This window comes from Carettochelys insculpta, chromosome 1, assembly GCF_033958435.1.
Source record: "Carettochelys insculpta isolate YL-2023 chromosome 1, ASM3395843v1, whole genome shotgun sequence".
NCBI classification, from domain to species: Eukaryota; Metazoa; Chordata; order Testudines; family Carettochelyidae; genus Carettochelys; species Carettochelys insculpta.
This window is the reverse complement of record NC_134137.1, coordinates 110,009,053-110,024,196: the sequence shown is the minus strand read 5'-3', so window position 1 is coordinate 110,024,196 and position 15,144 is coordinate 110,009,053. Positions and strand designations below refer to the sequence as shown.

At 46.9% G+C, this 15,144-nt stretch overlaps 1 protein-coding gene across 2 annotated transcripts in view; it reads right to left on the bottom strand.

The window, feature by feature from the left end:
- Window positions 1-15,144, bottom strand: part of ITGBL1 (integrin subunit beta like 1) — a 319,100-nt gene that overhangs the window by 145,735 nt on the left and 158,221 nt on the right. For both annotated transcript variants that reach the window (XM_074983153.1, XM_074983152.1), the window contains exon 4: window positions 4,556-4,678. In XM_074983153.1, the coding sequence (XP_074839254.1) occupies window positions 4,556-4,678 (123 nt within the window). The remainder of the gene's footprint in view (window positions 1-4,555; window positions 4,679-15,144) is intronic.

Sequence of the window (15,144 nt, the reverse complement as noted above, 5' to 3'; positions counted from 1 at the left end):
CACCTGGTGGCCGTGAAGGCTTCCCTCTCTCGGGGAAGCGGGGGTCGGCCTACTGGCACTTCAACAACAGCCTGCTGGGGGATGTGGGCTTCGTGGCATCCTTCCAGGAGTTCTGGCTGACCTGGAGTGGGCAACGGCACACCTTTCCCTCGGCACAGTGGTGGTGGGATCTGGGAAAGGTGCGCACGCGGCTCTTCTGCCGTGACTATGCCCGGGGGGCCAGCCAGTGGCGGGATGCGTTGATAGGACAGCTGGAGCGGGAGGTTCTTGGGCTGGCGGCCAGGCGCCTCTCCAGCTCCAGAGATCCATCCCTCTGCAGCACATACCGGGAGAAGCGGGACAAGCTCGGGGTCCTCGACGCCCTTCAGGCACAGGGGGCCTTTGTGAGGTCATGGATCCAGCTCCTCCAGGAGATGGACCGCGGCTCCCGCTTCTTCTATGCCCTGGAGAAAAAGAGGGGTGCCAAGAAACATATCCTCTGCCTCCTTGCGGAGGACAGCACCCCTCTTACAGATCCGGTGGAGATGAGTGAGGGGGCTCATGCCTCCTACGCCACCCTTTTCTCCCCGGATCTGACCGACGCCGATGCCTGCAGAGTGCTTTGGGACCAACTCCCTTCGGTCAGCACAGGCGACCGGGACTGGCTAGAGCTTCCTCTCACTCTAGCTGAGCTCTCGGAAGCCCTCCATCTCATGCCCACCAACAAATCCCCGGGCATGGACGGGCTGACCATGGAGTTCTACTGCATGTTTTGGGACGTCCTCGGCCCAGACCTGCTCAGCTTCTCGGCCGAGTCCTTGCAAAGCGGGGTCCTCCCCCGTCATGCAGCACGGCCATCCTCACCCTGCTGCCCAAAAAGGGGGACCCTCACGACCTTCGGAACTGGCGTCCCATCTCACTCCTCAGCACGGACTACAAGATTATCGTTAAAGCCATCTCCCATCGCTTGGGGTCTGTGCTGCAGGACGTGGTCCACCCTGACCAGACCTACACCGTTCCGGGCCGCACCATCTTTGACAATATCTATCTGGTCCGGGATCTCTTGGAGCTCGGGTGTAGGGATGGTCTGTCGTTCGGCCTCCTGTCCCTGGATCAGGAGAAGGCGTTCGACAAGGTGGACTACGGGTATCTCCTGGACACTCTGCAGGCCTTCGGCTTTGGACCCCGTTTCATCGGGTTTCTCCAGGTGCTGTACGCTGCCTCAGAGTGTTTGGTCAAGCTCAACTGGACCCTGACCGCTGCGATCAGCTTCGGGCGAGGGGTGCGTCAAGGCTGCCCGCTGTCAGGCCAGCTCTACGGTCTGGCCATTGAGCCCTTCCTCTGCTTCCTTCGACAAAGGTTGATGGGGTTGGTGCTCCATGAGCCGGAGCTGCAGCTGGTTCTGTCAGCGTATGCCAACGACTTACTCCTCGTGGTCCAGGACCTGGAAGACCTGGCGCGGTTTGAGGCCTGCCAAGCTATTTACTCGGCAGCCTCCTCCACCCGGGTCAACTGGGTCAAGAGCTCTGGCCTGGTGGTCGGGGCTGGGTGGCAGGCAGGCCGCCTCCCACCCACGCTTCAGGTCATTCGGTGGAGCGTGGGTCTGCTGTCCTATCTGGGCATCTTTGTATCTGCCCCGCATCCCTCTCCTCCAGAAAACTGGCAGGGTTTAGAGGGCAGGGTGGCTGAGCGGTTGCGGAGATGGGCAGGGCTGCTCCAGTGCCTCTCCCTACAGGGGAGGGCACTGGTGCTTAACCAACTAGTCCTGTCCATGCTCTGGCACCGTCTCAACACCCTTGTCCCACCCCCGGGTTTCCTGGCCACCCTCCAGAAGGTAGTTCTGGAGTTCTTTTGGCCAGGACTGCACTGGGTCCCTGCAGGGGTTCTCCATCTCCCCCTGGAGGAGGGAGGACAGGGCCTGACCTGCCTCCGCACTCAGGTCTATGTCTTCCACCTCTGGGCCCTGCAGGGACTCCTCAACAGCAATAGTGCAGATAGTCCGGTGTGGAGCACGCTGGCGCACACTTTCCTCCGTCGCTTCCGAGGGCTCCGATAAGACCGGCAGCTCCTTTATTTGCCTTTGAGAGGCCATCCGTGAGACCTCTCAGAGCTGCCGGCCTTCCACCAGGACCTCCTCCGCACCTGGCGGCTGCTCACAGTCTCCAGGCCCTTAGGGGCCACCGCGGGGGAAGACCTCCTTGTGGAGCCCCTACTACACAACCCCTACCTCTGTGTGCAGGTGGCGGAGTCCCCCGTGGTGTGCTGGAGGCTGGTCCTCAGTGGAATCACCAGGGTCAGAGACCTCCTGGACTACAACCGGGGACACTGGATGGAGGCCCCGGCGCATGGGGCTCTCCACCCTACGTTCTCCCCGGCGCGTACTCGAGGAGGTGAAGGCTGCCTTGCCACCTGCTGCTCATGCCTACCTACGCCAGGTCCTGCGAGAGGGTGCACCCCACCCCACCCCCACTCCTGGCCCTCTGGATCTCTCTGTGGGCCCCCGGCTCTGTAAGCTTTCCCGCCCCACCCCCCCCCACATCATCCCAGCCAACTGCACGCATTGCAGCCGATCCCCTTTCGAACCGTGCCCCGAAGTCATCTGTACATGCTCGTGCTTCACACACTCCACTTCCCCACCTCACACGTCCCGCCCAGATCACAAGTGGCGGGACCTTCTACCATCTTCGGAGGGTGGGGAGCCCCGGTGGGCCAGCCTTTATTCTACCCTGGTCCCACGGCCTGCCAGGGACATAAGCTGGAGAGTCCTTCATGGGGCGGTGACCACGGGTGTGTACTTGGCACGGTTCACCCCACTCCTGGACACTTGCTTTTTCTGTGGAACGAGGGAGACCCTGGCGCACATTTACATTGATTGTGCCAGGTTGCAGCCCCTCTTCCGGATCCTCCAGAACCTCCTGCTGAGGTTCTGGCTGTACTTTTCCCCACACCTTTTTATCCTTGCACACCCCATCCATGGCCCCACTAAGTCGCGGGACCTCTTTGTCAGCCTCCTCCTCGCTATGGCCAAGGTAGCCATTTATAACACTCAGGAGAGGAGGCTGGCAGGGGGGGAAGCCTGTGACTGTAGGGCCTATTTCCGCTCCGCTCACGAATCCGGGCAGAGTTCCTTTGGGCGGCATCCACTGGCTCTCTCGACACCTTTGAGGGGCAGTGGGCGCTGTCCGGGGTCCTCTGCTCGGTGTCCCCTTCTGGTTCCCTCGTTTTAAACCTTTGACCTCCACTCCCGTCCCTGTTTTCTCTTTAGTTGTCCCCCGTACTTTGTTGGGGCCAGGGGTTTTTTTTAATGGGTTCCCTCTCCCTTTAAGAGGGGCCTTCTAGTCGTGGGCAGGCTGTGCCCGCCCACACCCTAGCCTTCAAATAGAACCCAGTATACTGTCCTTCTAGAAGGCTCCAGAAGCTTCCAGGTAAGGGTCTACCACTGGGTTTACCACGCTTCTCATTTGCATACTCACACAGCTAATTTGCATAGCAGCACAAGATCTTGTTGTCGACAGAAGCTGTTGCCAGCAGGAAACATGCCATGTGGACGTGCGTCTGCTGGCTAAACCCCACTTCTGTCACCAGTCCCTTATCCCCAAATTATTTTGGTCTCTATATACGTGGATGAATACAGACAGCAATGCATATTTTACACACATTCCCCAACATACAATTGCAATATGATGACAATGAATCTTGCCCCCCTCCCGTGTGTGTGTATATCACTCCCTAATCCCACTTCCCTCTGTACCATACTTCTCTGTCCTTAATGTATCTCCCTCTTTCTTCCATTCACACACCTACCTACGTACATGTGCCCCACTTGCTAGAAAATTAGCACACTTGTGGCTGCACAGGTGGGAGGGATGCCCGGCTCTGTGCCCCAGAAGGGGCAGAGCTTAGGGCAGAAGGGGGTGGGGTGTAGGGCAATTGACTCTCAGGGGCACCCGGACCATAGCACTGCCCCTCCCCTATCAGCTCTATGTGGCAGCGCTGCTGCAGCGAGTAAAAGGGGCCTGGAGCTCCAGTCACTGCTGCTGCCAAAAGGAGCAGCATCTGGAGCTCAGAACCCCTTCAAAATGCTGGGCCTGAGGGCAATTGCCCCCTTTACTGCCCCTGCCCACCCATCAGCAGGCCTGAAGCTGTGCACTTGGGCCAGCCAGGAGAGATTAAGATGCCACCCAGCTGATTAGCAGAGCACCCAGAGCCAGCAGCATATGTGTCTATTGGTGATGCCTCAGTACACACAACAAGATTTCTTTACCACATGTGTGAGAGAGAACATTGCTATGCATCCTGACTCCTGGTTTTCTTCATAAAAGGAGACAGTGTCTCCCAGCTGCTGTGTTTCTCGGCTTATTGTTCAGCCCACTTTCCCATCTGAATTTTTAATCACCATTCATAATGGGTTGCCTGGCTATGGGTTGCTATTTATCTCTTTGTCTCAGTGACTGGTACAAAGAAGTCACTTTTATAACTCCAATAAATAAAAATCTGAAACACTGTATAACTCTGCCGCATGTTTCAACCAGATGTGACTGCTCTTCTTATCGTACTTATTTACAAATGCACTTACCTGTACAGATTTCTTCTGTTTCATCATCCAGGCATTCTCGGTCATCACACTCACAGAATTTACCATAGATCAGTCCATTCCCATCTGAATTCTCACACTTACATCTGCCACACTGGCATACACCTTTAAATATAAAATATAAATATGTGATTACAATTAAAAGAAAGAGTAGTTGTTGCTGTTTTAATTAATACAGGGGCAGTTTTATACACTTTATTGCTGTGCTTATTGAAAACTTCACATAACATGAGGGCTTAGGGAGTCCATCTGAAGTGTAACAAGAAGTCCTGTAGCACCTTATAGACTAACAGATATTTTGGAGCATGAGCTTTCATGGGCAAAGACCTGCTACAACAGATGATGCGGGTCTTTGCCCACAAAAGCGTATGCTCCAAAATATCTGTTTGTCTATAAGGTGCCACAGGACTTCTTGATGTTCTCCAAGATGCACACGAACACGCCTACCTCTCTGATACTTGTCATCTGAAGTGTAGATTTTTTTAATTGTCTCACTCTACAAAGAATAAATAACCATAACAGGAAGTAGGATATTTCTTGTGAGCCCAGTAAAATTCACCCCAAGGACTACCTGGTCACATATATGCTAGAGACATCATGAACTCCACAAACATGAGTGCAATAGTGGAAGACATTCTCTTTCTCATGCAGGAAAAAAATGTAATTCTGCACAGCCAGCTTCTCAAGGATGGCATCTGACTTTGTCCAATTCAATGGCCATATGGCAGCAAAAGAGCATGACTTTATAATTGGAATCTTAGAAATAACATTGGAAGAATTCCCTCATTATATTGAGAGAGTCCCAGAACTTCCTAATATCCTCTGCACAATCCTAGTATGGAGAAAGTGGTCTCAATGTTGTGAGATGAGGAAAATCCTAAGACATCTGCCTGAACTAATGCCTGCAGTAAGAACACATGCTCAGACATCAGGGAAGGAGACCCAACTTTAGACAGTAATTATCACAGCAATATCTTTAATTTGCCAACTACCTAGCTAATTGCAGTGCAAATGTGAAACAACCAGTAAGTACCAAGGTGTAATCAGAAATGTCTAATGGAAATGTGGACTTTTTCTTCAAGGATGTACATTGAAGGGATATTTGACACAAGAGTGTAAGGTGATCACCTATTTCACTGACCTTAAACTTCTCTGCAACATTCATGGACAAACAAGGAAGATTCCTTGGTCTGTTAATGTAGTTTTCAGTAGGCTTGGCAAACTAGTCAATTGTCTGACATTATTTGTACAGTCAGTTGCCTATTTGGCAATGGTCAAATACCATAAAATATTTCATCCAGAATACCCTCATATAAGTGGCAGTCCAACTTTCGATGGTACCCTGGCACCATTCTTTAACTTTTTAAGATTTTAATTTCATTGTTTATATTTTTCAGAGTTAAAATAAGTTAGGCAACTGTTTTTGTAATCAGGCATGAATATTTAAGCATAAGCCTATTGGAGACCATAAAGTCTTTTTTTTTTTTTATAACTGATGTTATTCTAATAAATTAGTTCTTTAAACTAGTTGACCATTTGCAAAGTTATCTGACAATATTTGGCCAATATTTCATAGTCAGCTGGCCAATTATTTCTGAACTGGTCAAATACTCAACACTATTTTCTACTATTTCACTATTTTTTTTGGCAGTTACTCAATAATTGGTAGGATATCTTCATGTCACCCTCCTATTTGTCAGTCCACTGATGGCTGATCATCCAAATTCTGGAGCCACAGATCTTGTCACAGAAGAGACAGGCATTGGTAACTGTTGGAGGGATGCAGTGCAGTTTTTGACACACTTTTTTTCTTCTCTGCCTCTCCTCATCTGCATTGCAGTGGGACCTCTCAAATTGCACTATCCCCTCGTGGATTACCATTCTCCAGTGGGGACGGTCTTGTGCAAGATTCCCCCAAGTGTCCATACTGCTGTTGCACTTTTTCATGTGTGCCTTCAGCATGTCCTTATATCACTTCCACTGGCCCCCAATGCTCCTCTGTCCTTACTCCAACTCAGAAAACAGTGTTTTGGCAGGCACTGATCAGACATCCAAACCACGTGACTAATCCAACAACCCTTTTGATCAATGATAACGGCTTTGATGCTGATCGTGTTCGACTCTTCCAGGATGCTAGTGTTCGTGCGCCTATCCTCCCAAGAGATACACTCTTGATAAAGTGTTGATGATATTAGTCAAGTGCTTTCAAATGAAGCTTGTATGTTGTCCAAGCTTCACGCGCATACAGTAGTATTGGAACAACCACTGCACAGTGAACAAGGAGCTTTGTCTTGGAATAGATATCCCAGTTCTCAAAGACATTTTCTCTCAGGCAAACAAAAGCAGACCTTGCACGGCCCAGATGATGCTGGATTTCTGTATCAGTGTCAACCTTAGTGGAAAGATGACTTCCACTGTATGGGAAATGCTCCACTACCTTCATTGCCATGACCCTACACCTCATTCATGGCAAGCTTCCAGATGGCATGAAGACTGTCTATAGAATGAACATGAGGTTTTTCAATCTCAGGAGACTGAAAGCTAAAAGCAAGACCTCCACGACCTCAACCATGGAACTCCAGAAGGCGGATGACAACATGGTTGCTGCTCTCTCTCCTGCAGCCCTTCAGACCATCTTAAGTGCCTTCACTGAATCAAACAAGAATCTCAGCCTCACACTGAACATCAAAAAGACCAAGGTGCTCCACCAAACTTCACCGATGGAACAATCTCATGTACCTGCTATTGAAGTTAATGGAGAACTTCTGGAAAAATGGAATTCCACTGCTACCTGTATACTAAGGGCTCATTTTTCCCTTCAGCGATTGACTGGAAGTCTTCAAACTCTGGGTTAATTAATGCATTTGAAGAACTGCTGGTTGCATCTATGATAATATCTTCATATACCCAGACTGTCTTCCTCCATACAGCACAGACTTCGAAGGACATGTTTCCCTGTTTGTGATGGATCTCATAAAGGAGGGTGTGGTTCCACTGAAAGTGGACGGATTTATTAACATGCATGTTATTTGTAAAAGATTGACAAATCATGCACAAATGTCTGAAAGAGCTTAAATAGCAAAACAAAATGCTTGGAACTAATACAATGTACAATGGTCATGACAGTGATGACTCTGCTCATATGTTATATTTCATTCCTTTTCTCTGTGGGTGCACTGGAACCACAGCTCATCATACTGGATAATATTGCCTTATTGATATTGTCATATGAAATTCTAAAGTGGGATCTGAGGAAAGAGGTCTGTAAAATGTGGTGTTGGATAGTTCTGTAGCTGCCTCCTGTTCGAAGTCTAACTTATTCATGATGACAACAGCACCTCCTTTGTCAGCTGGCTTGATTACAGTATCTGAGTTATTTTTGACACTCTGGACAGCAAAGCATTCAGCACAGTTGAGACTGTATTTATTGTTTCCTTGTACTCCCCCATCTTGTATTCTACATCCATTTGTTGTCTCTTGTCTTAGACTGTAAGCTCTTTGGGGCAGACACTGTGTTTTCCTTCTGGGTTTGTACATTTCCAAGCAGAATGGTGCCCTGGCTAGGGCTCTGAAATGTTATAATACAAATAAAGATTACTGTATATTTAGATTGCAAGTTTGTTGGGCAAGAACTTTCTTATTCTGTGTTTGTACATTCCCTGTCCCACTGCTCCTAGTTAGCCTTTAGGTGCTACCAGAATAAACAAGAAACTCAGTAATCTGTATTCCAAAGTTATTTACGAGGTTGCTTCAGCTCTTTTGATGCTTCTTGTGTGTTTGCTTTCCACAAATATTTCAGTAAGTGAGTTTTCTGGAATAAAAAATGGTTCCCAAAGTAGCACATGTAAGTTAATTGTGCATAACACTACTGGAGAAATAAATTTTTCCATTCAGATTTGTACTTACAATAGCAACTGACCAAGTGTCATCCTCATTCTGACCAGAAATAAAACCATGTCCTGGAACCTACAAGTCCAAGCTAAACAACTCAAATTTAAAAACTATGACAAGAGCTTACAAATAAACTACAAATCTAGAAACATTTGCTGAAGTTATTTAGCAAATAATGTTGGGTAATGGATAACTTCAAGAAAACCCCAATTTATCAAAAGATGATTCACAAATATAAATCTAGTAGAGAAAAGTTATTCATTACAAGTTAATCAACCAGTTTTCTGTACAACTGTGCATGCATTTGTTTAAAATGCATTGGGGAGTTGGGCTCCTATGCTTCTGGTACATATTTCTGCTTCAGATATGAACCTGAGACCCCAAAAATAAAGCTGTGAAGATCAACTCCCTGGGTGAAGGACCTGGTGCCTGACTGGGCAATTATACGAACAAAGACACGTTTGGTTGATTGACTTGTTTACTTCAGTTTCACACATAGATGCAGGTGTTCCAGGTTCTAGGCAATCTGATAAATAATTAAAAAAACCACCCATAGTCCATAACTAAACAAAACAATAGTAGAAACCCAGTGGCCAATCTCACACAACACCAATCATAGCCTGTGAACAAAAGAAATTACACAACTAAAGCATTCCTTCCCCAAGCCTGACAATGTACCCCCATTTGCTTTAGTTTCAGCACCTCGAATTGCTGCTCAACTTATTAGGCTTTCAAAGAGTCCCAGAAGTGAACAAACTCAGGCCTTTTTTGGCCAAGAGGTGGGAGATGGATGGGGTATATTCAAAGCACCTCCTTCTCTTTTAACCTCAAGGGGCTCCAGCTCATGCATTTGTGCTGATTACAATTGATATGGTTAGAGCCATACCCTCATTTAGGTCTTTATCAAAAGTGGTATACACCTGAACCTCTTTAATCCAGCAATTTTAGGAAACAGGTTATACCAGATTATGGAATTTTCCAGGACATAGGTGTTCACCACAGTGAAGGGTAAACAAAGTCTATATTACTAAAGCTTCTGTATGTGCAAAACTTTACAGAGTACTGTACATGTATACCATGTCATAAGGGAAATCCTTAATGCGTGATATTTAAACTGTTCTTTTGCTTTTATCATAGATAGGTAATTAAGCAGAAAACCACTAATTGTACAGCACAGAGCATAGACATAACAAGTGGCGGGGGGGGGGGGGGTGGGCAAGAGAGGCACTTGCCTCAGGTGGTATAGCTGAGGGGGCACAGTTAATATGCCCAGTGGTACCATTTTTAAGAGTCAGCTGGGTGGCTCCATCCAAGCCACATACAGCTCTTTAAGAAGCCATTTGCAGCTTGGGATGCTACGGCCTCCCAGCTGACTCCTCCTCCACTCCCTCCCTTCCCTAATCTTCCTTGCCCTGCTGTGCCACACTAGCTAATGAAACTCAGGCATTAAACCAATTAAATTGCGTTCCATTACTTAGCATGGCAAGGTGGGAGTGGGAGGGCATTTGGAGGAGGCGGTGGGAGTGGCAGAGAAGCAGCAGCAGTATGGGCAGCACTCAGCAGTAGCACTGGAGCTCAGCACTATATGAGGTAGGGTGGCCCAGGGACACAGGATGTGGAGTGGAGCATTTTGGCTGGGTCTGTGTGTGGGGTTTAAGGTGGGGGGTGGGGGCGGAGAGTGGGGCCTGGGGACCAGGAGCTGGCAGGGGCCATGGCTGGGCCTTTGGGCTGGGCTGGCAGGGGTTGGGGGCTGGGGGCCAGTGCTGGCCTGGCAAGTGTTCTGGACTCCCAAGCTCCAGGCTCTGCTCTGTACAGTCCCCAGGGGGAACCCCCTCCTCAGGGGTCCCCTCTCTGTCAGGGTAGCCTCTGTACCTCCTGGGACCACATGTCTCAGAGCCCCCGCACACCTGTCTCTGCTCTGGGCCCCTCAGGGAGTCCTCTCCCTCTGCCCCCGGGGGTCCATGCCCAGAGGGAGCAGTGCCCCTCTATGCTCCCTTCTCCCCCCCTCACATTCTCTAGCCTTCAGTGACTCCCAGACAGCATTAAACAGGTTTATTGAGCATCTGTCCCCAGCCAAGGCAGTCATTGGGCCCAGTGGACTCAAGAGACCTGCAGCCACCCCCCACCAATATTCTCCCACCCCCATCTCCAGTCCTGTGCCTTCTGCAGTTGAGGTGGGCCAGGGGGAACGGTTTGGGCTGGGGGGCCAGGGAGTTGCAGTTTGTGGCTTTTCAGCATTATTGGCCACTTGATATGTGAAGGGAGTCTGTTCCATACTATGTGATTTCTGCTATTAAACACTAAGCTAAATATTTGGCCTCTTTGGTTTGACCATCAGCCTAGGAAAGACCAAGGTACTGTTTCAACCTGCTCCAGGGTCTGCTGCTCTCCCTGCTTCAATCTGTATTGAAGGAACAGAGTTAAAAACAGTAGAGGAGTTCAAGTACCTTGGCCGTGTGATAGCCAATGATGGCTCCCTTGACAAAGAAATCAATGGCAGAATCTGCCAGGCCAGCCGGGCACTAGGATGTCTGAGAGTGCGAGTGTTGAATCAGCACAATATCTGACAGTCCACTAAACTGAAAGTGTTCAAGGCTGTAGCCCTGACCAGTCTCCTGTATGGCTGTGAAACCTGGACCTTGTACAGAAAACATATAAAACTGCTGGAGCACTTCCACACACGCAGCCTGAGGTCAATACTGCACATTCAATGGCAGGACAAAGTTATGAACCTGGAAGTCCTGAACAGAGCAGGAACCACAAGCATCGAAGCCATAGTTCTGGAAGCCCAGCTTCACTGGACAGGGTGCGTCATACGAATGGAGGAGTCACGAATCCCTAAACAACTCCTCTACGGTGAACTCTCCCAGGGCAAAAGGAATCCAGGTAGGCCTTGCAAGAGATCTTCATGCAGTCTTTATACCAACGTTGCTCAGGCTGGTTTAAAACCAGATCAGCTAGAGCAGCATGCACAAGACTGCACAGGCTGGCGTGCTCTCGTACGACACACTTATGACAACTTGGAAGAGCAGCAACACGTACGCCTCATTGATACTCGTGAAAGGAAGAAAGCAACAGGAGGAGCTGCACCAACAGAGCCAAGACAATTCCCTTGCCCCCACTGTGAATGCCCATGCCATTCAAAGTGTGGACTCCTCAGCCACATGCGAGTCTACAACCAACGAGCCTGTGCAAGCTCAAGACGTCATCATTGGACACGACTGTCTACCTACTATATATTTGGCATGTACTGTTCTTTCTTCTACCATTTTGGTAAGATAGTGAAGGCAATAAGACAAGAGTTCAATTTGCATGATGGGACTACTACTGAAAGGCAGATAGCTATTAATTCCAACTCTTAAAAAGGACTCATTGTCATTTTATGCTAATGGAGAAATGGTTAATTATTTTCCACAGTGTTAAAAGCAGGCATTTCTGTGTTAGGAAGAAGCAAATGATTACATGGTTGCCACTTTATAGGTAAAAAAGTGTTGTTCTAATATCTTCCATCCCACACACAAGGTGGTGACTACTTGCATGTAATGGAATCTTGTCTGAGTTGCTTATTAGGCCATGCAATGAAAAGTACTGCTTACAGAAGCAGCAGCAGCTCAGGCTTTAATAGCATTTTTAGTTGGTCTCTCCCCCACTGCCAGTTGCTCCTACAGCCAGATCATTTAACGTGAGTCTTAGAGACCACTACATTACAAATGGAAAAATGCATTGCCAGCGATGTATGCTGTGTAACACATTGCATTTCTGAGGGTTGCTTGTTTTTAAGATATCTGTGTGAAGAACCTCCCTCCAGCACCCACTCTGAAGGAAAAATGAGTTTAGATAAGTCTAAAGTTAACATCATAAGGAAACAATGTATAGAATTGGCAAAAATCGTTTAAATAGATGCACACAAAATATAGTGGGGAGGGGAAAGATGCAGTGTGTATTAAAATTGAAGTTTGCTTCAACCTCCCATTTTCAATTTGTTACAAACTTGCAGTTTTCTTGACTCTGTGGTTCTTTCAGTCAGCACTCAGTTAACAAGAGAGCCAAAGTGACTTAGATAAGTGACAGAGAGATAGCCATGTTAGTCTGTTTTCTAGCAAAACAAAAAAAAGTCATCAAGTAGCACTTGAAAGACTAACAAAATTATGTAATAAATTATTTTGTTAGCCTTTAAAGTGCTACTTGACTGCTTTTTTGTTTTATTAGAGAAGTGAGTTTAGGTAATACAACCTAGCCCTTGGCTAGTGGCTTTGGGTTTTACTTGATCACTTTCGAGTCAATTGCTACAGGGAGGATGAGCAGTAAAATACAGAGAAGTATCTCCAGCATGCTTTTCTTCCCTGTTCCCCATTTACTAAGACTCCCTCTAGATCACAGCCCTGCTGCTTATGAGTTATGGCTGTTTATATGATAAATATAATTCTTATCAATGAACCAACTAAAGAACATGCAGGAATGTTGAGTTCTAAAACTCTAAATCTGTGATAATTTACATCAGACTATTAATCCTACTTTCTGGGATACAGTGCTGTCTGAATGTAACCAAATTACTGTGCTGGCTGGGTCTGTTTGTGTGACTCATCCACAAATAGCCCCTAACAGGTGTTTTTTCCTCCCAAAAGGGAAGGTTACTGGAGCAAGGAATAACTCTGAAAAGAAGGTCAGGAGGGTGGATGCTTCTTGCCCGGATGAGAGGATGAAAGTTTAGGAATCAGCAGCACCAAGAGGGAGCTCTCTTTCTTCTTTCAGTAGGAGTAACAGCAGAACACATCTGTGATATTGTGCCTATAACATTCCAGGTACTCCGCCGGCTGTCTCACAATAGTATTATAACTATAGTGACATCCTCTGAACTTATTCTCACTATCTTTCATGTCACCCAAATTATCTAATGTTGAAATTACCCAACTGATGCCACCAGTTCCTCTCCTCATAGTGGAACGAGGCTTTGGTTGCCACTGGATTGATTTACTATTGTTTTAAACTAGAATTTGCTCTGAGCAGAACTGTACACCACAGTTATTAAATTCTGATGGCTCTGGATGGCTGTCTGCTCTAGCACTTCTACTGTTACTAGGGCACTACCAAGTTAATGGTTCATTTTGATCAAAATTCATGGTCATAGGATTTTGAAAATTGTAAATTCCATCATTTCAGCTGTCTCAAATTTCACAGCATTGAAAGTGTAGGGTTTGTGACCAAAAAGCAGTTTGGGAGAGTGTCATGTGGTTCTGGTAGGGTATGGTTGCAGTCAATGTTCCCCCACCCTGCAACTTTTCCCTGTCCGAGCAGAATGAAGTCTCTTTATGTACACCTCCATTGTGCAGCTGATGGGTGACATCACCTTCATCATGTTGCACATAACAAAATTCACGTGGCAGGAGTAAGGCCAAGGGGTTCTGAGGGTGACACACGCACACCCTGCAACATGAGGGGGTGCAATTTTATATTCTTGCTTCGGGCACAAAATTATCTAGTCACAGCACTGGTACGGTGGTCTGCCATTTCTCACGTTTACAAAATAAACTTGTGCTAGAGACTATCTTGTAAAAATGACAAGTGGCAGAGCCCTGTACTGTACAATTAGTGGTTTTCTGCTTAATTACCTGCATATGATAATAAAAACAAAATAATAGTAATAATAATACATATCTATTGTTGTGCATATATACAAATATGTATACTTTTTGTTTCGCTGCACTGTATTTAAACTTACTTGCTTTTTATTATCATTGTGGTGCTCCATCCATGGCGTGGGTTGTGGGGAGGCAGGGGAAGCTTTCAAACTACAGGTGTTTATGAATTACAAATGCCCAAATTAAGGAAGTTCAAGAGTATTTTAAACTCAACCTAGAAAGAAACAGGTAGCAGAGCAGGTCCTGGAACTCCTCACAAAACACAGAACTCCAGCTTAAATGTTTCCATATATACACATATACACTAATTATTTGCGTGTCTAAGTGAAGTGCCTGTGTATGTTATGTTTCCACGACTGCTTAGCCACCTCTGATCATCTGGCACTACATGATGTTTAGCAGAGAGAGAGCTGCCTGGGTGTTGATTTATGACCAATTCTTGGTCCTTCTCTTGTCCAACATGGTAAGCCAGTCACTTGGTTTATGTAGTTTCTCTCATCTCACTCTCTCTTTGACACAATGTATCATGGCTCATTTCTGATGGCAGACTTGCTAATGACTCTCTGTTGTTCAACACTTCCTGTTGCCCATCAATATCTCCTTATCTGACAAGCTGTAAGAGAGTGTTTCACTACTGACTAAAGCGAATTTCAAAACATGACAATATAAACTGACTACATAAAACGCACTTAGGCCCAGTAACCAGATATCTGCCACAAAGAGAATTTCTGCAACCTTGGGTCTTACTGCAATGTTTTAAGGTTCACCAAGGGGAAAACTAAAGGTTTTTGTATAAAACAAAGGAAAAAGAAAGGAGAGAGAGAGTCCAGCTCTGGTTACACAAAAACCTACTCTTTAAGGAGAGCTTTCCCTCCACACAAACCACCTCCCTTTTTAAAACTGAATATCTGACTGAGGCGGCGTCTATGCTATGAGATAAAATCGGTTTTAACTCAGTTAGCCCAATTTTTCCCCAGTGCCTGTCCTCACTGTAAATTCCATTAGCTCAATTTATGGACCACTAAAATTGACATGATATCG